This window comes from Pan troglodytes, chromosome 1 (assembly GCF_028858775.2).
Source record: "Pan troglodytes isolate AG18354 chromosome 1, NHGRI_mPanTro3-v2.0_pri, whole genome shotgun sequence".
Classification (NCBI taxonomy): domain Eukaryota; kingdom Metazoa; phylum Chordata; class Mammalia; order Primates; family Hominidae; genus Pan; species Pan troglodytes.
In genome coordinates, this window is record NC_072398.2 from 23,737,509 (window position 1) to 23,762,246 (window position 24,738).

The following is a 24,738-nucleotide window of genomic DNA, read 5'->3' on the forward strand; positions in this document are numbered from 1 at the left end:
TACATGTTGTATAACTCCATTTATATAAAATCCAAAAACCTACAAAACTCGATTAATAATAGGAAATAAATCTAATGAAAGATACTTAAGACCCCTATATAGATACTCAAGACCCTCCTCAGAATGATATGTTAGTTTTTGGATTTCATATAAATGTAGTAATTTATGATGTTAGAAGTGTGGCTAGTACCTTTTGGGAGGTGGGAGGAATTAAGAAGAGGGGCTTCTGGTGTTGCTGTTTGATTTCTTAATCAGGGTACTGACTTCATGTGAACATTCACAGAGATAGACTCTTAGGTTGTGTATACTTTTTTGTATTTGTAAAACTTCAGCTAACAAGTTAAAATATATTTAATGAGGAAAATTTTTTTTTGTTTTGCTGATTTACTTTTTTTTTTTTTTTTTTTTTTTTGAGACAGAGTCTCGCTCTATCGCCCAGGCTGGAGTGCAGTGGTGTGATCTTGGCTCCCTGCTAACTCCGTCTCCTGGATTCACGCCATTTTCTTGCCTCAGCCTCCCGAGTAGCTGGACTACAGGCACCCGCCACCGCGCCTGGCTAATTTTTTGTATTTTTAGTAGAGATGGGGTTTCACCGTGTTAGCCAGGATGGTCTCGATCTCCTGACCTCATGATCTGCCTGCCTCGAGCCCTCCCAAAGTGCTGGGATTACAGGCGTGAGCCACTGTGCCCGGCTGATTTACTGTTTTATGGCAGACCTTTGTAATCAGCGAAAAGCTTAACTTCTATCAGACTGATATTTGTGTAGATTTTACCCAGATAATTGTTTAAGCAATTTTTGCCAAGGTCTGTTAGGAACACATTTGAATGAATATATACAATCAGCATTTGTTGACATCCTTGATTTTGCCAATTATTGGTTTGACTTTATAAAGAATTATTATTTTTTAGGTCGTGATAAACTGTGCCATTCCTAAAGGGTTGAAGTACAATCAAGCTACACAGACCTTCCACCAGTGGCGAGATGCTAGACAGGTGTATGGTCTCAACTTTGGCAGCAAAGAGGATGCCAATGTCTTCGCAAGTGCCATGATGCATGCCTTAGAAGTGTTAAATTCACAGGAAACAGGTAAGGTGCCCATGGTTTACTTGTATTTTCTTTCTTTTTCCAGAGACAAAGCAAAACTGAAGATTTACTTGTATTCTTGAACTGAAGTGCCATGTATATGTTAAAACAAATGTTTGTTAACTTTTAGATCTTGTATATATTTGAAGTTCTTGAATTTTTATTTTCTATAGAAATGTGAACTTTTTATTGATGATAAATGTATAATCTAGAAAGATAATCCTGTGAGTTTAGTTCCCTTTAATTCTGTAACCCTTTTATTTGAAGTATTTAGATGTGTTTCATCCTGCTTTAGAAACACTTTCGTTGCAAGTACATGAAGCCCAGAGAATATGCAGTGGATAGGAATTATGCTTATTTATCATCTTTGTGTAAAGAAACACATGTTTTCTGAAAGACATTTTTCAAACCATGGACTTGAAGTAGGACTGGGTCTCCTTCCCAGTAGGTAAAAATGTGATTCTCGGTTTTTTAAAGATTTTAGGAGTGCCCTCAGGTGGTATCAGTCATGAATTGCATCTCCTCTGATAGTGCATATTGGTTAGAAATATATATAGAAATCACTTTTTTAAAAAATCTCAATTTTTAAAAACTGTATATATGTCAAGGATAAGCTTAGTTTTGTCTTGGTTTAAAAAATAGAAAAATGTACCAGTGTGTGGTTATTTCTTTGAAGAGATAGATTTTATAATCAGGAAATAATTGTTATACATGAAAACACAAATATGATTACTCTTGCCTATATTGTATATTTAGTAATGATTTTAATGATATAAATGTACTGTAAACAATATATATTTTAAGAGGAAAGAGTTTCAGTCAGATGAAAATTTGATACTTTGTTGAAAGTGTAGAATATCAAAATCTGTTCAAAATCTGTTATAAATACATTAAACAATGTATATGTTGCCTTATACTAAAAAGGGTTGAAGCATCTAGCTCGTGTGTTAGTCTGTCAAATACTAATTTCAGAGCAAGAAGACATTTTGGGATCTTGCAGAAACTTAAAGTTGTTATGCCTTTAGATGTTTTGTATCAGATCTTCTTTTGAGGAAATTAATATCAATACATAACTTATACATAGGTTGCATATTTTGTCTAGTTTGAGAAAATAAACCACTAGAACTTGGCCTGGTGTGTCTCTAAGTCCAGAAAATAGCATAGGAAAGTCTGTATAGTCTTGTATGTAGGTCATTTCTCTAAGTCTCTGTACTTCTCTCCTAGGTGTCAGTATTTTATTGGCATGCTATCATAGGTATAGAATTGCTTTTCATTTACTGTAGTTTTACCATAGGGAAGAAGCTAGAATTGTGATTCTTTTTTTTTTTTTTTCTTAATATCTTGTTGGATAGGTCAGTTATGTGATAAATAATTAAGGTATCAAAGTTTGGAGAGTAGACATTTGACTATCCCGTGTTTTAGAACAAACTAGCATTATTTTTATTTCTAAACTTTCAAAAGTGTATCCGTTGCTATTAGAAACTAAATGTTACTGATATTAGGAACTTATATTGGGAACTAAATGTTCCTTTTTAAAAAGTAGTTAAAATTATTATTCCTCTTGTCATTGACTTTTGATTTTTAGTTTTTAGCCAAATGGAAAGGATTGTTTCTCTCAATGAGTAGTCATATGGTTTGATTTCAAAATGCAAATGCTAATTAATGGGTTTTTTTTTTTCTGATTTATTTATTTATTTATTTATTTTTTGAGACGGAGCCTAGCTCTGTTGCCCAGGCTGGAGTGCAGCGACGCGATCTTGGCTCACTGCAACCTCTGCCTCCCGGGTTCGAGTGATTCTCCCTCCTTAGCCTCCCAAGTAGCTGGGATTGCCGGTGCTCACCACCACGCCCAGCTAATTTTTGTATTTTTAATAGAGATGGCGTTTCACCATATTGGCCAGGCTGGTCTCAAACTTCTGACCTCAAGTGATCTGCCCACCTCGGCCTCCCAAAGTGCTGGGATTACAGGCATGAGCCACCGTGCACAGCCTTTTTTTAAATCTTGATCTTTTCAAATTAATGAATCTTAATGTGGAGAGACTCAATTACATTCTCTATTGTAAGGTAATAAGCATTAAGAAACAGTGTTCCACATTATAGAAAGTTTGGCAAATAGGAAAATCGGCCATCATTTTACAAGCTACACAAGCATTTTAGTGTGGGAAAAAGGCTTCTTGTTAGATGATTTTGATACTTTATTCTCAGTCACAATCTCAACCACTCATACTAGGGGCTGAGGAAAGAGAGATAATGGTGGAAGAAATGAGTCCATCACAGCTGCCTCCTGGTATTCTGGATCAGTCACTGGCAAGGAAGCTTTTAGTTCTGTAGTTTTTCATGATGGAAAAAAACCATATAGAATGGCTAAGTTCTAAATAGTCTGATTTACTTAGAAAATGACTGTTTTCATAAATTACTGTAGTTAAGTACTATTTCTTATTTTTGATGGCCTTAATTAGTGTGGAAGTAGAAGCATGGGAGAGAGTAAGATGTTAAGAATCAGGGCCGGGCGCGGTGGCTCACGCCTGTAATCCCAGCACTTTGGGAGGCTGAGGCGGGTGGATCACAAGGTCAGGAGATTGAGACCATCCTGGCTAACATGGTGAAACCCTGTCTCTACTAAAAAATACAAAAAAATTAGCCGGGCGTGGTGGCGGGCGCCTGTAGTCCCTGCTACTCGGGAGGCTGAGGCAGGAGAATGGTGTGAACCCGGGAGGCGGAGCTTGCAGTGAGCTGAGATCGTGCCACTGCTCTCCAGCCTGGGCGACTGAGCAAGACTCTGTCTCAAAAAAAAAAAAAAAAAAGAATCAGGAGTGTTCTTGGGAATAGATATAATTTCTTACGCAGATTCTCCAGTGTAGAAAAGGTATGTACCCTACCCCAACATTATATGGGCCACCTCCCCTTTATCTAAACAAACATACCCAATAATGTCACCTCTCAGTTTGATCATACCCTGCCAAAAATCTTTGCTTTGGATTCACAGCCAATTGGCTGCTGAAATCATCTACTGTCTTTCTTCCAAAACCAAGTTGAAAAGGCTTAACTTACATCTCCCTTCCCTTTACAAACTGTAGCCTGATAAAACTGATGAGAAGCAGAACAAACTTATTGATAAAGCAACTACAAATATTAGTCTTGCCTGTTTCTTAATGTTTTACCACTTGTTAAAACATTTTTCCATATTAAACATTTCTGTTTGTATTTTTATTTATTAGGTGCTAATATCAATATTATCCACTGTTGTCATCGGCTAATCCTTCTCAGTGATTTTCAGACTTTAAAAAGTTATGGACATTTTTGTGCAAATGAGATCTTTGGTAGTTCAGTGTATAAATGGACAAAAAATATGGAGCTTCTCTGATTGATGTAGGGTTCCGGATCTGCAACCACTGAGATGCCTCCATGGTTCTCTAGAACTGAATTTGAAAATTACTAGCTCACGTTTTGTGCTAAAACCAATAATCACATAATTTTCCTTTCCTCTTCTCCCGTGTCCCCTAAGTCCTCAAATTTTTTAAATTTATAAAAAACAGCTTTCTGGGGGGCTAGTCATACCAACCTTTACAAGGTGCTCTGTGTGTTTGTGTGATATTTCCTTTTTTTAATGAAAATGGTGGGTGGCAGAAATGTTTTCCTTTATTTTGTTTTTAACTTGGTATGCAATTATCTAATATACTGGAAAGTACAGAAGGTGCTAAATACAGTGAGTTATATTTGGAAGTTAAAAAAACACAAATCACATGTTCTAACATTTTTGAAAAAGAGCTGAATTAGTGCTCTTCCTTTTATACCAAATGCTACAGTGTATTTTTTCCTTTCTCCATGGAAATGGATTCAATTTTAAATGGGTGTATTACCTAAAGTGATATTTTTGATTTCTCTATTATTTATCCAGTACATTTATAGATTTTTATAGGTAATAGTTATGGATTATATAAACTACAAAGTTAATTTTTGTGATAATTGGTGGAGGCAAATTTGCCCAACTGTTTTATTTTTTAAAAAGGTTTAAATCATTTGAAAATAGGAAATAATTTTTAAATCCAAAAAAAAGAAAATTATATGCATAACCAGTAAGATTATCCCACTGCTTTTGTTCTCAGCCAAGATGAAGCATGCCTTTTCAAAAAGAACACCCCAAAATAAGTATTTTACCATTATCTAAAAGACTACTTTTGCTGGGTTTTATTTTTTAATCTATTGAACATGAGAACATGGTCAAAAGTCATACCTTCCTTATGGTTGAAATTTTCCAGAGGTTTTATAATATTGAGATTTCATTTTTTAATGATAATTTGGCCTGACATACCTTCCAGTATGTACATTTGTATGAGTTTTATCACAGCATTTAAAAATCTCTTTATGTTTGGAATTAATAGGATTTAAAAAATCTCAGTAGTTTCTAGAAATACTTTATAGTGACAGTTTTGTTTTTTAGTCTTCCAGATTGTTGATATTAATGCAAACAATATTAAGCTTATATCACACAAATATTTTCAGTAAAGCGTATTTTTTATAAACTGTGTTAGGCACTGGGAATAATACAAAAATGATAAATAAAGCCTGTCCCTTGCCTGATGTCACAGTCGGGCTACAGCTGCCAGAAACAAGGCCAGCAAAATTAGGATACAGCTTGCGAATGTAGTGTGAAGAAAGGCCTTCGGAATACCAAAGAAAATTCTAGGGTCAGGGAAAGCTTTGAAGAGAAGGTGATGTTTCAGCTATGTTTGAAGAATGGGGAGGGCTCATCAGTGATAGAACATTCTAGATAGGTTTGGAAGCATGAGAGCATGGAGCAATTGGGAAATAACAAATATGCCATGATGTGGCTTGGACATGAGAATTTATGTGGTGGGGGTCAGGAGCAGGGCATCCCAAGAGATAAGGTTGGGAAGGGCCTAGTGCTGACGAGTGTGCATGTTATCATGGAGGTGGTGAAGAGTCATTGAAGGATGCTAAATAAAGGATTGATATGATCAAGTTTGTGCTTTAGGACAAGTGTGGTGAGCATGCAAGTTTACAAGCATGAAGATCAATTCAGGACACTGTTGTAATAATACCGGTGAGAAAGATGAGGCCTGAACTGACAAAGTAGAGAGAGGAGAGGAGCAGAATGAAGAGGAGGTGACCAGCTTTCATTTAGTGCTGGCTATACCTGCCATGGCAGTGTTCTAGCTTTCTACCTTTGTCCTCACATAGAAATTAAAGCCATTCTGAGGCAGGAATAATGATCTATTTATTGGTCACCTTCTGTGTGCTTGGTCTTAATCTGGCGTATACATAACCAGTCATCTTTATAACAACCCTACAAGGTTGGTGGTATTATCCTTGTTTTAGAAATGAGATTGGCACTTACAGAAGGTCACTACTGTAGTGATGCGAGGACCCACAGCTAGACAGTGGCATTAGTGGCTTTTGTACCGAGGTCTTAGAACTCAACCTCTTTTCTCTTTGTCAGTAAGATGTAATGGGCAGGCCGGGAAGGAGAGAACAGTGTTTTAAAATGATGACCAGGTGTGTCAGTTTGGGCCCCCGGTAAAGATGGTCCTGTTAACCAGAGACAGAGTGAAAGAGGGTGGAAGAGGAAATACTGTGCTGTAGATAACACATTTGGTTCTGGATATACTGCATTTGCGGTTCTTTATTAATGCTTTCATGAAATCTTAAAAATTTGGACCTGAAAAGAATCCCAAAGATAACCCTGGACAAAGTTTTTTAGTTTAGCTTTCCGAAACAACTAATCTTATTGGAGAATTAACATTTTGAACCCTATAAAACCTATCTGTTTGGCCAGGTGCGGTGGCACACACCTGTAATCCCAGCACTTAGGGAGGCCGAGGCGGGTGCATCACTTGAGACCAGGAGTTCGAGACCAGCCTGGCTGATATGGTGAAACCCCATCTCTACTAAAAACACAAAAATTAGCTGGGCGTGGTGGCGGGCACCTGTAGTCTCAATTACTCGGGAGGCCGATGCAGGAGAATTGCTTGAACCCGGGAGGCGGAGGTTGCAGTGAGCTGAGATCGTGCCACTGCACTCCAGCCTGGGTGACAAGAGTAAAAACTCTGCCTCAAAAAAAAAAAAAAAAAAAAATCTGTTCACTAAGTATTAAGTGAGTAACAGGTTTGGGGATTGGGTAGGTGGGGACAGTCTTTTCGTAGGTCTGCCTGCTCTACTTTCTTCTCATACTTACCTCTCACAGTCCTCCCTTTTGTGAATCACAGTAATGTGAGGTTAATATGTCTGTTGTCACTCCCAATTTCCAATTAGAAAGGTTGACATGGAGAGCTGGGATTTCCCCAGGCTGTCCATACCTAGAAAGGGAGGCACAAAGGGGATTGGGTTTTCGAGCCTTCAGGCCATTTATTTTTACTGCGTTTGTCGGGCCTTCAGTTCAAGATCTTCAAAGCATTTTTAAAAACGCCTTTGAGGGAAGTCAGTTTAGAGTGAGAAATTAGGAAAGCGAAAATTTGAATTTACTTTTAGTTTTGTGTTTTTAAGTAAAATGTTAAGGTCTTTATTGTGATTTAGTAGAAAGAACTTGAGTTTAGAGTCAAAAGACTCTAGTTCTGTCTCTCCCTCTGGTGCTTTCTCTAAAGCTATTTCCTAATTTATAAAATGTGAGTCATGAGAATATTTATGTCAGGATATCATGGGAATTAAACAAGGCAAAGGCATAGTATTAAACTAGAAAATGTTATTTTGAATGCTAATGTCCAAAAAAAAAAAAAAAAGAAAATGAAAATTCTATGTGGATTAACTTAGAGGGAAAAAAAAGTAGGCTTTCAAATTTTCTCCAACATCTGCTTTGTCTTAACTGCCCAGTAAAGACATATCTTTTGGGTGTTTTCTTTTTTTCTATAGACAAATTAATTCATCCATCATTTGAGTGCATCTGTATGCCAGCGCAAATTAGACACAAGTCTTGTCCTCACAGATCTTCTTTCTCCTCTTACAGGGGAGGTAAGGCACAACCATAACACACAAGAGAAAACCTGTCTGAGGACAGATAACATACTGTATTGGGTGTGTGAAGGGGACGAGCCGCCTTCTCACTGGAGCAGCCGGGAACATATTAGTGACAAGCTGACTTTCAGGTCTGGATTTTGAAAGTTGGACATACTGTAGGCATGGGAAGATGAGGGGGAAAGACATATCAGGCCTGAGGAATAGCATACCTGTACAAAAAGTGGGAAGAATGAGCTGTGTTTGTAGAGGAGGGAATTGTTTGGCCTGGTGGGAATAAATTCAGAAAGGTAGGTGATCAAGAAGGGCGTTTGAGACCTTTGGGTGATAGAGATTCAGTGTAAGTTTTCAAGCAAGAGTGATAATGTGAGTAAAGCTGTACTCCAGAAAGCTAGCTGTGGTTTGAAAAGGGAGCTACTGGAGGCTGTAAGTCAAGCATTCAGTTCCTGAGTGGAGGCAGAAATAGAGAAGAAAATTCAAACAGTGGTAGAATGAGGTGAATTTAAACAGGGAACCAATGTGGTTCTGATTGTACTTCACTTAGGTAACTTTTTCATTAAGAAAGAATTCTGGCTACCTATTCTCACATGTTAATAATAGAGGTCTTGGGTGCAGTGGCTAACATCTGTAATCCCAGCACTTTGGGAGGCTGAGGCGGGTGGATCACGAGGTCAGGAGTTCGAGACCAGCCTGACCAAGATGGTGAAACCCCATCTCTACTAAAAATACGAAAATAAGCTGGGCATGGTGGTGCGCACCTGTAATCCCAGCTACTCAAGAGGCTGAGGCAGGAGAATCACTTGAATCCAGGAGGCGGAGGTTGCAGTGAGCCGAGATTGCACCACTGCACTCCAGCCTGGGCGACAGAGTGAGACTCCGTCTCAAAACAAAACAAAACAAAACAACAACAACAACAACAACAACAAATAATAGATGTCTCCGGGAAAGTATCATATATGTTTGAATATAATGTGTGTGACACCTAAAATTATTTCTACTATATGAAGAAAATCAGTACTTTGGGAGAAACAGGTAAAAATGAAAATGTAATTCAGCATCAGTTTGAGTTTCACTGTGAGCCTCAGTCCAGGTTTTAGAAAGAAAGGTACGTAGACACAATTCTGGCTTTAAATAGTTCACAATGTGGCAAAAGAAACTTCACTAATTTCTTAAGATTAATGATAAATACAGTTTCTTTGGGCAGATTGACTCTAAATATTGAGTTCAAGGGGGTTAATTACAGTATAAAAGGGTTTCTAGCTGTTGAAAAGGTTGGGAGCTACTGAATTAGGCCTCCAGATCCTGTGGCCTACCTGTTATACCTCAAAGCCTCAATTTTCAGCCGCTTCCTTAGCCTTTCTCAACCAGGGCTGTGAGACAGTTAAGCTCTAAGGAAAATTGTTTGAGTAACTAATATCAGTTCTCCCAAGGACTGTATTTAGGTATTCTTTACCTACCATGGATGTGTTAGGGCCAGACTCTCTTGGAAGGATGCTTCTCTTCTGTTCTCTTCCCTTGCCCTCTCCCTCTCTTTATGCTTCTGTTTTGTGATCCCCCATTTATACACAGGAACAACCTCGAAGTTCTGGGTTGGAATTGGGACCAGAAAATGACTATAGCTTTATCTTCTAATATTTGTGTTGATTAATGCTTGAAATTATATCTAATAATTCATAGTCACTAAAAAGAAAATTTGAGTGAATATTTGATAGTAGCTTATCCTCTTAAAGTTTACAGACCTCAGGCCAGGCTGATTCTCATTAGGGCCAGGCATGCTGGCTCAGGCCTGTAATCTCAGTGCTTTGGGAAGATCTCTTGAGGCCAGGAGTTTCAGACCAGCCTGGGCAACATAGTGAGAGCCTGTCTTTAAAAATACATATATTATAAATTAGGTGGGCATGATGGCGTACATCTATAGCCCTAGCTTCTTGGGAGGCTGAGGCAGGAGGATCACTTGAGCCTGGGAGTTTGAGTTTACAGTGAGCTATGATCACGCCACTGCACCACTCCAGCCTGGGCTACAGTGAGGCCCTGTGTCTTTTAAAAAAAAAAAAAAAAAAAAAAAAAAAAGTTTACAGATGTCCTAATCATTAGAGCTAATAAGGCCTAAATTACTGTGTACTTGCTGGTTCTCCATGTTTTAATTTTCCTTTGGGCTAAATCAGGTGTAAAATTGGGAATCTTGAATTTAAACCTCTAACTCAGGGATTCAAAAAGTGTGGTCCATGGCAACTCTTGAGGGTCCCCCTCTGGACCGTTTCAAGGATCTTCTTCATTATACTTCAGCCAGAACAGCATGCCACAGCACACTGAATACAAAAGCAATTGAAATAATCTAGCTGTCTGGATTATTATTTAATATTTAGTGTTAAATGCTAAAGAGATTTGTAAAACCATGGCATTCTAATCACTTAATATTTTTGTTCTGAGAAAGTTATTTTTCATTAAAATGTTATTTTAAATATAACTGCTTTTTAGTTGTTTTAAAAGTGAATTCCTAAAAGTTAAAACATGTAATTTAGTTATTTAGTACAGTAAATAATGATAGATGTAACCCACATAAGCAAAAGCTCTTTAGGGTCTTTAATAATTGTTAGGAATATAAGTGGATCCTAGGAACAAGACCTTTGAAAACTACTGCCATAACTTAGGAGGGACAGCTGTTGACTAAGAATGGGATTTCTATAGTCTTTTTATCTTTTCCAAACAGCCTAGCAAAGCAAAAAAATCTTAAAGGCCGTGTGTCAGATGGGCTTGATTATTCCATATTTTCTGTCTCTTCAATGTAGATGGACATGCCTAGCTTTGCCTGTAACAGAGAACTCTTTCTTCCTGTCTTTTTCCTTTCTGTATTTCATCTTCTCTCCTCCCCCATGAGGACATTATGGAGGGCTGGCCAGAAGTGGGACTTTGCAAGTCACAGAAGTGGCAAAAATTATTCCTAATTGCTGTTATCATCTGTCAATGAAAGGGAAAATGTAGGTCTGATGGCCTTTTTGATGCTTAATATATAAAAATTGCCCAGCAATTAGCTTTGTAACCACTGTCTATTTAATAGCAGTAACTGTTGTTACTAGCTGTTTCTAGCTCTGTCTCAGTCAGTACATTTGTGATTTTTCTTTTTGTGATTTTTTTTGTGATTTTTTCATAATTATATCTGAATTACATATTCATATATGTGGATTTATAAATTGTTCATACTAAATTACAATAAATACATTTTCATATATTAACTTCTATGACTTTTAAGTTCTTGTTCACTAACTGTCTGGGAAAGCTGCTTTAGCTTATGAAGCCTCATTTTTCATGAGCACAGCTTTTAGTCTTACGTTGTGGGACTTAAGACATCTTGTCCTGCCCCAAGGTGGGAATGATTAAATGGCTAAAAAGAGGCAGATACTATTTTTGTGATAAATATGGGTTTCATGTCTTATAGCAAGTTATTTTAGCCTGGAGTTTGTTGTCATACAGACACTATATTCTGTCTGCCTTTCATTCCCTTTTCTCTACTTCCTTGTTTCTCTGGCAGTTAGGCACCTTATAATCTATTGTCTGATGCATGTCCAGCTAGTGACTTCAGTTCTTCCAGGCTTATTTTACAATAGGCTTGATCTTTATTCAGTGGTGCTACAATGACCTGAGGATGTCATCTGTAATTATTTGCATGCTTTCCTACAGGAGGATAGTAATTTGCATGTAATTACTTTATCTTTATTCATGAATTTTTATCCTTTATTGCTCATAAATTGAAGAAGCATTTTGCTGGATGTTAAATAGTCAAAAATTTTGATACCTCTGTGTGGAACGTTTTCCTCTTAAAACAAGAATAAAGAGAGGCTTTAATAGTCTGTCTTGTTTTCCACTGATGATAAGAGATGAATTGCAGGAACCACTTCCACTCTGATGAGACCATTCACAACACACAGCAGCAGCCAAACCTGTTCCACGATTTTTACAGCTTAATCTCGGCTGTGCTTTCCTGCATTTGGAAGCGTGATGGTGCCCTGTCAGGTCGCCCATGTGCATATTTTGGGGCATTGCCTCTGAGTTAACATTGGGCATTCCTGTTTTCGTAATCTAGGTAAGGTAGAAAAATCCTAAGGAGTCTTTTGAAGATGGTGTTGAATAGCAGTATCTTTGAAGTTAGTTGGTATTTCATGTATGAAAAATATTGTGACATTATTTCATTAATACATAAAAAATTCCTAAGGGGTAGATGCTGTTCTAATCTAAGAGAAGAAATGCTGTAGTTAACTGGAATTATTTGTATTCCTGTTAAGGTACTATGTTACATGAGATGAGAGAAACAAATAATTCAAAATTTTTGGTCTTAAGGAGGCTGTTAATTGTGTAGAGAGTATAAGTCATGGTCAAAAATATCCACAAGGCAGTGTAAGTAACATGAATGGTGCAGAATGGTAGTTAGGAAACAAATATAGAATGCTACTCATGTAAAGATACCAAAAATAATTCTTACAAGGTAGACCTGCTATTTATGTGAGCTTTTGTAATTTCTGAAATGATTCACATGAGAAAACAAATGACTTCTGTGTTCTGGAAAATTTCAAGAGTATTTGGCTATTACATTGTCATTCATGTAGGAAGAAATACATTTTTTATGAAGGAGTTTATTTTGCAAATATTATCCTGCTCTTTGCTGTGGTAATATTGTAACAAAGAGAATTACTTTTTCTTATTCAGAAATACTCACTGGTTTCCCATTGATTTAAAGTTTTCCTCAAGCCTTGAAACAGTCCCACTTTGAAGACTGGATGAATGATATGGGTGCCTAGGAAATGTGTCTCCAGTCTCTTCTGCAGATAACTAATGGAATTAGCCTTATATTGCTAGGAAGATGGTAGAGTGGGTTTTTGCATGACTATTGTAGTATGCAGCAATAACCCTGCAATGGCTTCCTATCAATCTTAGAATAAAGTACAGAACTTTTTTTTTTTTTTTAAGAGAGAGTCTTGCTCTGTTGCCCAATCTGGAGTGCAGTGGTGTGATCATAACTCACTGTAACCTCGAATTCCTGCACTCAAAGGATCCTCCTGCCTCAGCCTCCTGAGTAGCTGGGACTACAGGTGCATGCCAGCACACCCAGCTCATTTTTAATTTTTTTGTAGAGATGAGGCCTTGCTACTACATTGCTCAGGCTGCTCTTGAACTCCTGGCCTCAATGTCCTGCCTCAGTCTCCCAAAGTGTTGGGATTACAGGCATGAGCCACTGCTCCTGGCCATCTTTAATTCTATTTAGTAAATCCCATGTGAGACAAACCCAGTTTATTTAATTTTTATGTATTCAACCAAACTATTTTAATAGAATTTTACATATTTTTGAATTTCAAAAAGCAAATGTGGACAATTTTGTCATTTAAATATTAGCTGTCGTGTGTTGTTTTAGATAGAGGTTGCTTCTTGGTAAGCAGCTTCTTGAAATACCAGGAATTATCACGCAGAGAGATAGAGAAGGCAAGGGCAATAGGATTCCCATGGAAAAGGAGACAGCTGTCTTTGTTTAACTAGGACAGTCCTGGTTTTTGATGAACCATCCTGAATGGATATGTACTGAGAGAGTCATGACCTAAAAAATGCCTTTGGGTTTGATTCCTCCTGGAAAGTAGTGTGATGGCAGAACAGCCACTGTATGCCTTCTCTTAACCAGCTCTGGTGTTTGGAAAGGGTATTCAGGTCCTGGTTTTGCAGTCTTTCCAAACATTTGGGGTCATGTTGGCGTTATTCATAGAGTCACTTCATTCTTTATGTCCAGTTTTCTTGTTAGAAACTAGAGCTAGGCTAGGCGCAGTGGCTCATGCCTGTAATCCCAGCAGTTCGGGAGGCCAAGGTGAAAGGATCACTTGAGGTCAAGATTTTAAGACCAGCTTGGGCAACATAGTGAGGCCTTGTCTCTTCCAAAAAATTAAAAAGTTAGCTGGTTGTGGTGGCATGCACCTGTAGTCCCAGATACTCAAGAGACTGAGGTGGGAGGGTCACTTGAGCCTGGGAGTTTGAGGTTCCACTTCACTGGAACTCACCATTGCACTTCAGTCTGGGCAATCAAAGTAAGACCCTGCCTCAAAACAAAACAAAAAACAGACTAGAGCCAGTTAGAGCTCTGTCCATCTAGAACCACTCTTGTTAACAGAACTGTAATTTCCATAGCATTTTGTTTTTCGAGTGAGAATAAGTTCTTCTGATGATAAAGTCGTGTGCTATTTATAAAAATTTAAGCAGTATAGGAAGCATGAAGAAGAAAATAAAAATACCGAAAATTCCACCAATCACCTCTAATACTTTTCAAAATGGAAAAAGCAGTAGGCATTGGGATATTTTAAAACTTTGTGTTATAAACAATTGTGAGATGAAGAACAGATGCACAGCATGGCACTTGTTATTTTCCGTAACAGCTTTATTGAGCTTTACTTCACATACCATACGGTTTACCCATTTAAAGGGTACAATTCAGTGGTTTTAGTATATTCACAGGGTTGTGCAACCTTTGCCACAATTTTAGAACATTTTGGTTTTTTTTTGTTTTTGAGACTGAGTCTCACTCTGTCGCCCGGGCTGGAGTACAGTGGCGCGATCTTGGCTCACTGCAACCTCCGCCTCCCGGGTTCAAGCAATTCTCCTGCCTCAGCCTTCTGAGTAGCTGGGATTACAGGCACATGCCACCACGCCTGGCTAATTTTTTGTATTTTTAGTAGAGACGGAGTTTCACCGTGTTAGCCAGGATGGTCTTGATCTCCTGACCGCATGATCCGCACGCCTTGGCCTCCCAAAGTGCTGGGATTACAGGCATGAGCCACCGTGCCCGGCCAATTTTAGAACATTTTTAACCACACCAGAAAGAAACCCTCTACCCTTAAGTCATTGTCCCTTTACCCCACTTCCTCCATACCTCCCAGCATCTGGCAACTACTAACATAATTTCTATCACTGAAGATTTGCCAGTTCTTGACGTTTTATATAAATGGAATCATAAAATATGTGGGGTTTTTTTTGTGACTGGCTTTCAATTAGTGTACTGTTTTCAGGGCTCATACATCTTGTAGCATTTATCATGCATGGCATTTTGAAAAGCAAATCTTAGTTAAAAAACATGTATTTATGTATCTAGGCATGCTTTCTTAGTTTTAGTTACTGGCTCTTATTTTAATTGTGTGAGTGTGGTGTATAGTGAAAAGTAATGGCTAAATCTTAAGAATTTTTAAAGCAAAGATTAAAATCAAAGCAAGAAGCCTTCCTCAGATTCTTTAGTTTTTTTTTTTTTTTTTAAATAAACGTTTTAAAACTTGGTAAATTACGTAAAGGAGAACTGTGTAGCATTTTCAATGCCAGATTGAATGTAAACAGGGATGAATTCTTTACCAAATTGTGGAAATGTCTGAGGTTTATTCTCTTGGTCCAGGCTCAGTTTTCTTGCCCAGAATTGCCCTATCTTCACTGCCTTCATTTTTTCCCCACCCCTAAGTATGTTACTGTAGTTATCAGAAACCTCATGCCTTTGTATTTCTCTTAATTCTTTTTTTCTCCTATAAAAGTGGGAGAAAACAGACATGGTCTTTGAAAGTCTTTTTAAATTACTTATAAAGAGTAAAAACACCTATCTTGGTTAAAGGAGATTCAGTTTTTTACATGTGGATAAGAGAGTGAAATTGTGTTTCCTTAAAATGATGTGAGGTATCCTCTTATCTTGAACGCTATGGAATTGGGTGCCTTTATCATTTTCCCCTGAAACTTCCAGCTTTTAGGCTATTCCAGGTTTATTTTCTCTCTGTTGCCCACTCGCATCCAGAGTGAAAGAAACGAAAACAAACCCTCTTTCTTTTGTACCCAAATATAAGTTTGAACCTTTTTGCTTAATTTTAATATCATTCTAAAACTTTTCTCCCGAGAGTCTTTAGACAGATTTCTCATATCTCCTAGGAAATCTGATATTATCTAATTTTATATTTATACTTCTCTCCTTTCAAATCTCTTGAAGTGGCTAATCAGAAAAAAGCATATACAATAAAACCTGAAGTAGGAAGTGAGATTCCAAGTGAAAGAAGAACTAATTATTTTAGTTTTCTGAGGGCTAATAGTAACTCTGAGTGTTGACTGCCAGAAAGTTCTAGTTGGTACAAAAAGAGGCACGCCAGTTGAGCAAGAGAATAGTATTAGAAGTAGAAGGCACATGCATGTTTCAGAAAGGCTCTGCAGAGGAAAGGTGATACAGCATATTTGAGAAATTGAGAGACCGGTGTACCTAGAGCCTAGAGAGCAATAGAGTAGGAATTGGATGAGATACGTGGTAATCACATCATGGGGGGCAAGCACTGGATTTTGGTATTTATCTTAAGAGCAGTGGGCAGCAATTGAAGAGCTTTTACTAAGAGCAATGATTTGATCTGGTTAATTATTAAAGTATCACTGGCTACTGTGGGGAAGGGGACAGATACCACGATTGGAATGGGCAACTTAATTAGATGATGCTAATGTAATTGTCTAGGTTGGTGGTCTCTCAGTTTTTGAGCTTATCCCCTCATACATGTGTGTTTATTATTTATATATATGTACTTTGTTGTTGACAAGTTGAGTACATTATAAGACGTTAAAAAACAGTAAAATGGATGAGAAAAATTAATGAATGGAAGTGCTACTATTTTTTTCCCTGCCCCAACTGATGTATGTTAAGCTTCTGGGATACTTGTTGCCCCACCCTGAACATGACTAAGCAAGGGATCATGGAACAAGAACAGTGGCAATGGAGAGAGTTTGGAGAGAGAAATTAGGAGGTTGCATTAACAGGACTTGAAAATTGGTTAAATAGGAGTAAAAGAAAAGGTAGTGGATTTCTGGTTTGTGTAACTGAATAGATAAGAGCGCTGATTAAAGAGTCAACCAACACTCTGATAGATGCTAATTGTGTTAAAGTAGCATTCTGCCAGAATGGTGGTTTCTCTGAGCATATACTCAATAATGCCCTTAGTAACAAATGGTAGGAGGGCATTTGATGGGCAAGTCTTGATCTGTGTTCAGGAAGAGGAAGCAGAGCAATGAACCTGAGGACACAGGTTACTCTTGCCTTTGGAGGCATTAGGGTATGACAGGATTGGTAAATGATAGGCCCCTCAACTTCCAGTTGCCTCTTCAAGTGTCTTTAGCTAGAGGCAGGGCCATTCATTTCACGACTAAAAATAAACGGCTTTCAAAACATGGTGGACTGAGGAACATATTAAGACTATTGCCAGTGCAGACAAATAATTTTTCAGCAAGTTATCAACTGATAGAAGTGATTTTCATATTGGCTTAGAAGGGAATAAAATGCATTCGGGTCATAAGTTGGGAGAGGATTGCAAGAAATAAAGGATGGGAAAAAAACCCAATCATATATACAGTTTTGCCTTAAGGTTGAGTAAAAAAAAAAGGGGGGGGGGATGTTTATGATGGTACATTTTCATGTGTAGCTATATATGCACGATGCTCCATTTCCTGAGATATAGAAAAGTTTTTAAATCACATTTTAAAACAAAATTTGAAATAATATTTTTGAAAATGTTTCAAAATGCCACTTTAAAAATGCATTGCTTTGAATAAAATTTACTGTTTGTAATCCTTATGCCTCCTAGCACAGTGCCCTGCAATGTGGTAACTTTTTTTTTTAATGCAGCAACTGTACCACTGCAGTATCTGCCTCCCTTCTATTCTAGATACCTTTGAGCAAACGTAAACTCATTTGCTTTCATTCTGTCTCAAAAATGTATTGCGTAGAACTTTGCAATCATGAGAGAAATACCTGGGGGCGTTACTGATGGTCCGAAGTGTGAACACCACTAATTTAGATGCTGATGTTGTGATCACTCACCCAGTCAACTGACCAGCCTTCCAGAGAATGCAAATCAGATTCAAGCCAGTCTTTAAGCAAACATCTCATTTAATCGTAAGAAACAATGCTGAGATGGGTCATATCCACATTATCAATTGCCTTGGGACTAATTGCTAATAGGAGAAACTGCTGGTTGTGAAAATCATGAATGCAGAGTCTACTGTAGTAATTATATACAGTAATAAAATACAGTCATGCCAATCAAATCTAAACAGCCTGTCGTTTTCCACTACTGCTAACTTACCCAGCGTTTCTACATTTCCCTGCTTGTACAAAACGCCTAATGGTAAAGTATGTTAAAGGCAGGGGTGAGCCTGAAGGATGGCTGTTTGACAACTGCATTAGCGATAAAGGGACAGCCATGAAAAAAAAAAAAAAAGTCAATAGGCCTAACTTAAAGAGAAATGTCCTTTCATAGGTAAAATGTAAGGTTTATGTAATATCAGTGCTAGTGTTAAAAAGTATGCTGAAAACATCGTATTACTGAATTTACTCAACCTGGACAATAAGTGTTCTTTCCCTTATTCTGCTCTGTTGCCCTGACTGAATGAAGAAAGAGTTAATGGTATCAGTATTAAGCAGGAAGTTCTGTTAGGCTTATGCATATGATGGCATGAATAATTTAGCATCTTCAGGAAATGCAAACTGCAGTAGAATTTAAGCAACCTATCAGAATTTAGATCAATATTTTACATGATAGTATGAAATTAAAGTCAGTGGAAAGAAGATGCTTAAAGATACCAAGTGAAGAATGTTAATAGTTTAAACTGTGAGAAAGACTGGGAATTTTTTATTGGAAATGTTTTGTCTTACGCAGCAATAATGGTTTACCTGCATTCTGACACTTGTCAGATGACTTTTTGCCAACATGATTGGTAATGGGATGTGGCAGTTTCTTTGCTGTCAAAGAAGAGATAATTTCTCAGGTTTTTCTTGTAAGTTTTAAAAATTGTCCTTATGGGTTTTTTTTTCTCTTTAAATATGGAATAAAGGAACTGAAGGGTAAAACCTGAAGACTAGGCATGTTTCTTTAATAAAGGTTTTATAGAAGTAGCCATTTGCAAACGTCGGTAAGACAGATTTTTAAAAAAACAGTTTAAACTTATAATTATTGAAAATATTCTAAATTGTTTATCTCCTGTGGAATGATCTCATTAGCTTGGTAGACATTTTATATGTACGCCTGTGGTCTTTCTATATCTTATGTCATTACTGTAAATAAATATTGTGCATGCAACTTTAATAGATTGGGTGGTTGGAAGTACTTAGCAAAGGTGACATTTATCAATCTTATTTTGTGTTTGCAAAAAAAATACAGTGTATGTAATATTTTCAAAGCAAGACTTAATTGGATTATGTTAAATAATTTCTAAAAATGATGAAAAATTCTCTTTTATTTAAGACATTACCATTTTTAGATGTGTGTTATTTAAATATAAATTGGTTTGGTTCTGATTTTTCTAAAACTTTTAGTTAGCATGAGTTGTATGTTTTAAATAATACAGTCTTAGGGGAGATCTAAAACACTGTCTTGTTTGCCTTTATGTGGGCTTTCCTAAGCCCCAGTGCATTTTAACCACTAATTGTTTCTTGGTTAATACCAACGGAAAAAGAAAATCTTTCCCATGCTGAAAATAATTTCTTCAGGATTTTACAGAAAATTATTGATGTAAAGTTTTGGATGTCACTAAAGTAATAGTAAAAAAAAAATTACTTTTGTTTGTCTCATCTCAATTTTGAGTGTCACTTTGATTTCATATAAACCCTTCCCCTTTTCATAGATCATCACCTTCTCATTGAGTTTTTTCTCCTAAAGAGAATTTACTTCATTGACACTTAAGCTAAAATTTAATGTAAATAGCCTAAATAAATGGCTGTTTGATCTGGCCACACATTTTTAATAAGACATTTTGTCAAGTATGTATATATATATTGAGAAAAAAATAGTAACATGTGGCTTGGTAAAAAATGAATAGCTGATTTTTAGCAAACCAAAGATATTCTTATTTTGTATCAGTGGATATAAAACTCTTTATTGCAGTGTGCCGTTTATAATGGCTTTGGTCTCTTTCCAACTAGTAGGAATGAGTTAATCTTAAGCACTTCCAAGCTTAAATTTTTTTTGGATTCAATTCTCCTAAATGAGAATATAGATCTTGTGAAATTATCACTAATAGCCACAGATCTTGGCTTCCTCTACCTTATCTTCATTGACTTTAAAAATATATAACCCTAAAATGCTGGTTGCACTCTTTGACCGTATAACTTAGGAAATAACTAAGTTATAAGTGCATCATTTGATCTATGGCTGCTTACAGGGTTTTTCCACAAAAAAACGATTGCATAAATTTTTTTAAGAGCCTATGTTAAAGAGGATGCGTTTTTATTAAATTACAGAGCTTCCAGGATGAGGATCTAGATAGGACGTATGTATAAATACATTTTGAACATTTCAAAGCACCTTTTAGTTTATGTGAAGTTCTTCAGATGGCCCCGTTGTCCTTCGAAGCTTCTAACACCAAGGTGTCTGTTGCAGCCCAGAGCAAGGTTACTGCTACCCAGGACAGCACTAATTTGCGATGTATTTTCTGTGGTAAGCAACATTATGTTTACATTACTTTTTCAAGCTGTGGTACATGCTACTTGCGCATTTCCATAACTTTTGTTTTCTTAGGCCATAGTCTGGTTTGTGATATTTGGGATATATAGCAAGCTATTGTTTTTATGTTGTGATATTTGTTGTGGTTCATGTAGGTGATTTGGTCAGCTTTGAGTTGGCTTGTTAGCGAGGATTAGAATTAGTTAGAATTAGGATCTTAAAACACTTCTTGTCCACCTCTTCCAACACAAATGAGAGGGGTTTTTGTTTGTTTGTACTTTTTTGTTTTTAATTATTTTGTTTGGGAGCAAATTTTTGATTTAGAATTTAAGGAAAAAATTTATGTCCATCTTAATATGATTTGAGGAACGTAAATGTGCCTTGTGCAAAGGAAACTTTTGCTTAACTTGAATTAATTTTAGGTGTGCACGTTGTGAGGCAGATGTAAGCTATTACTTGCTTTAATAGGTTGATTTCTGATTGACAGCCTCCTTTATTCAGTAGGTTAGAAATCTGTGACTTAAGAGTGAATTTAGGCTTATTGAGTGTTTTCTTTCACTCTCACTCTCATATACACATGTGTGCACATATATGTATTGTTTGCATGGACAAACCAGGTATGTCACTTAGCCACCCCAAATTAGAGATAATAAGATATATATCTAAGGATACGTATCTATCTATAAACACAGATAGATACATATCCTTGTCTAAATTCTTTTTATTTCCATTTGTTTCTGAAACTTTGTTTTAAAAACCCAAGTTCCAAAGAGTTACTTTTAATTACTTGAGCTTTGAAAAGAAACCTCATATATGCCTTTTTGATTCATGTGTACCTTGCTAGCCAGATTATTTTATGAGAGAGATAAAGTTATTAAATGATATACAGTATTGCTCCAATTTTACATAAAGTGTTCAGCTCTGTGTATGTACTTTATGTGACTCAGAATTTTTAATGTGACTCCTCAATACTAATGATACTGTTTTTTTTTACCTATGAAGAGAATTATTTTAAAATGTATGTACTTTCTGGTTTAGGCAAAGAAGTACGTGTTGCAAATTTCTTTAAAATAAAAAAAAGAAAAAAGGAAAGAAAAGAAAAGGCTAATGTATTTGTTAGTCACTTAAAGTTATATTTTAGGATTGTTCCAGAGGACACAGTTACAGCAGTGAGCCTATTGTGTGGCTGTTCATAAATCCCTCCTCTCCCTCCCAGATCCCACAATGAAACACTGCAGATTAAGTGTGTAATCAGTAACTTTTTCTCCTCATTTTTCTGCCTCCTCCTGGGGGTTTTTCCGGGCTATCTTTTGAACTAGTCATGAGTGATTATTGATATTTGTGTTATTAGGACTCTCTTTAGCTCATTTTGAAAACTCATCCAATGTTGTATACCTTTCTATTTAATATGTTGAGGTCCATACGCAGAATAATGGATACTTTACCCAATTGCAGAGAAAATATTGATTTGACCTAAGTGAAGGTGAATCTTTAAAGTTGTAAAATAATGTGTTAAAAAGCAGATTTCCCCCCATTATTACCTTTAATTTAACTGTGTGCAAACAATATAATTAACACGTTGCTAAGTTTAAACTTGATTGTATTGTGTATATAATAACACCGATTTGTCTTTTAGTCCTGTGTTTTTAAATAGTCTGTGGCTAATTGTGAAAATAGATTTGTGAAAATTAAAATGTGACAGTAAGTGGAATGTGCTTTAACCAAAACTCAATATTGAAGGCAAGACTGACATACAGTTCCTATTATAGAGTCTCCTGATCTGATTTTAATCATTTATAGGGTACTGTATCAGTGACATTGCCACATTTCTCTGTTACAAACAGTAACTCACAGACTTTGCTATATACCTTCTTCTTGTAGCCAGGACAAATTAAGATCAGCCACTATCTTTGGCTGTGAGGGAGAGAACAAACTCTCAAACAGCTGCTATTCTTTATGATAACATAGAGCAAAGCAGGTTCACTAGTTTCTTAACCTTGGTTGTTCTTCCCTCTTTTTCCCCTCCCCAAAGGGCTGTTAACCACCACATGATGCTCATAAAATATTGTCATTTTCCCACTGAAATGGTTATGAAAGTACCTATTTTGCATTTTATGAGAACACACTCATTTAGGAATGTGACCTGTGTAAAGTAATGTTTATATTCCTGAACATACAGCGGCAGCTGACAGACTTTGCCTGATCCTAGTTGCTGCTTCATGTCATGTGGGGTGCCTTTGGTATTACTTACCAATTTTATAGCCCATTAGAATGTTTGACAAGAAGGAAAAATGTAATTGTGTACCTTAAATTTATATTTACCTGGAACTTTTAATGTTTATAGTATGTTTGTATTAATTTTTAAATGCACATAAATTTCAATGTGCTAGTTACTGCAACCTGACAATTTGAAGAAGAAACAAACAGAACAACCAGATTAAATGTAGATGTGAAAAAGTGCCAAGGGGAGTGATTCCATGCACGGATACACACACACACCCAATTTAAAGGATGTCTGGAAAGACAAAAAGCCCAAAAATCCATTATCATCACAAAGAACCATGTAGAAAAGAATTGTTAAGAGTTGTTCTAGGATCAAAATTCTCCCCATTTTAAAAGGAACTTCCTTGAAGCTTTTCATCTCAGCTGCAGGAATAAACTGTAGTAAATTTTTTTTATAATTATGATAACAGCCACAAAATATTACCCACATTTAAAAAATCTCCTTTCTGAACAGATTTGCTTAGTAAGCTTTTAAAAAGCTTTAAAAAAATATTTCAAAGCAGGTTCTGTAAATTGCTAAAAGATTTTCTTTTCTCAGCTTTTGTGAGTTACATTAAACTTGTGTTAGTTTTTTTAAAAACCTGTTAAATAAAATAAATAGGATTGAGTTGAAATTTTGACGTCTTTTTTGAATCTATATATTTGAATTAAAACTGAGATTTTAATTGGCAAATTTAATCCATTAATATTACCTTTGATATATAACACCTGTCCTAGGTGTGTGACTGGTATAATTGCATTCTTCTTTGAGGTAGATGCCAAACAGGTCTAACCTACTCACATTCAGCTGTTTCATTATTTAAGCAGCCTGAGGCTTTCAACTTAAATACTCAAGTAAACATTATTTTAAAAAATAGTTAAAACATAATGGTCTTGTGAGTTGCCCATGCTAAATGCTCACATTTAGTACTTTGGATATATAAAGTACATTCCCTAAATAATTTCATGCTACCTCAGATTTACCCGCCCCTCCCCACACTTGTGTGTCCCCAGAAGAGAGGTCTTTTCTCTGTAAAGTATTAAACATTTGTGTATAGCCTAATAGGAGAGTCTGTTTTTACATCATTATTTTAATTTCCCAAGAAAAGAATTCTAGTCTGTTTACTAGACAGCAATCATGTATTTTCATTTATACAAACATTTACGTGTGTATTTAATTTCAAAAGTTTTGTTTTTTTTTGTTATTGATTACATGGGATTAATTTTTTTATAATATTTATTTGGTTCTCAAAATAGACTCTTAGGAAATCTAATGAAATATATCACTGCAGTTGTCATCAATTTGTCTTTAGAGGACAAATAAAGTGATTAATCTAAAAACATTTGTAAAGAGGTGAGAAAAAAAGTTAGTAGGTAAGTTCAGATCAAATTAATTCTGTTTTTCCACACTTGGGATACACCAGTACTGCATTACATCCTAATAAATCTTTACTTCCGGTTGTGAAATCTACTCCACTAGTATAAAATACTTTGCACAATTAGCCCATAGATTACAAGAATTTAGTACACAGAAGCAGTTATTTCGTAACTTTTAAATAAGTTGTCTACAAATCTTTCAGAATATCTGTTAGGAGCATTTGCTGGTACATTAGAATTCACAAATATATGTAGTGTGTCATTACTCATATATTCTTCTCCAAGAGTGGAAGATAACTACTGTTTCTTTACTTTCTTGTTTACTGGATTAGACTTTAAGATTGTTCTATTTTAACCCTAGGTATTATATATTAGGTCCAGTATTTATCTCATTTTGTGACAGATTTGATTTTTATATCCAATGACATTAAGATGTCCCATAATTCAGTGGCATTCTATCTAAGATGCAAAAAACAGGTCTGCATTGTACATGGTATGTGGGAATGGATGGTCATTAGTGTCTCATGACAGAACCATGTTGTATGAATGCAAGTTTTTTTTTCTTCTTACCCTAAA

At 36.3% G+C, this 24,738-nt stretch overlaps 1 protein-coding gene across 18 annotated transcripts in view; it reads left to right on the top strand.

Annotated features, from left to right (window-relative positions):
* ENAH (ENAH actin regulator) overlaps positions 1-24,738 on the top strand; it is a 154,714-nt gene that overhangs the window by 93,544 nt on the left and 36,432 nt on the right. For 11 of the 18 annotated variants that reach the window (XM_024354213.3, XM_054668590.2, XM_054668731.2 and 8 more), the window contains 1 exon segment: positions 910-1,087. In XM_024354213.3, the coding sequence (XP_024209981.1) occupies positions 910-1,087 (178 nt within the window). 18 annotated transcript variants of the gene reach the window in all.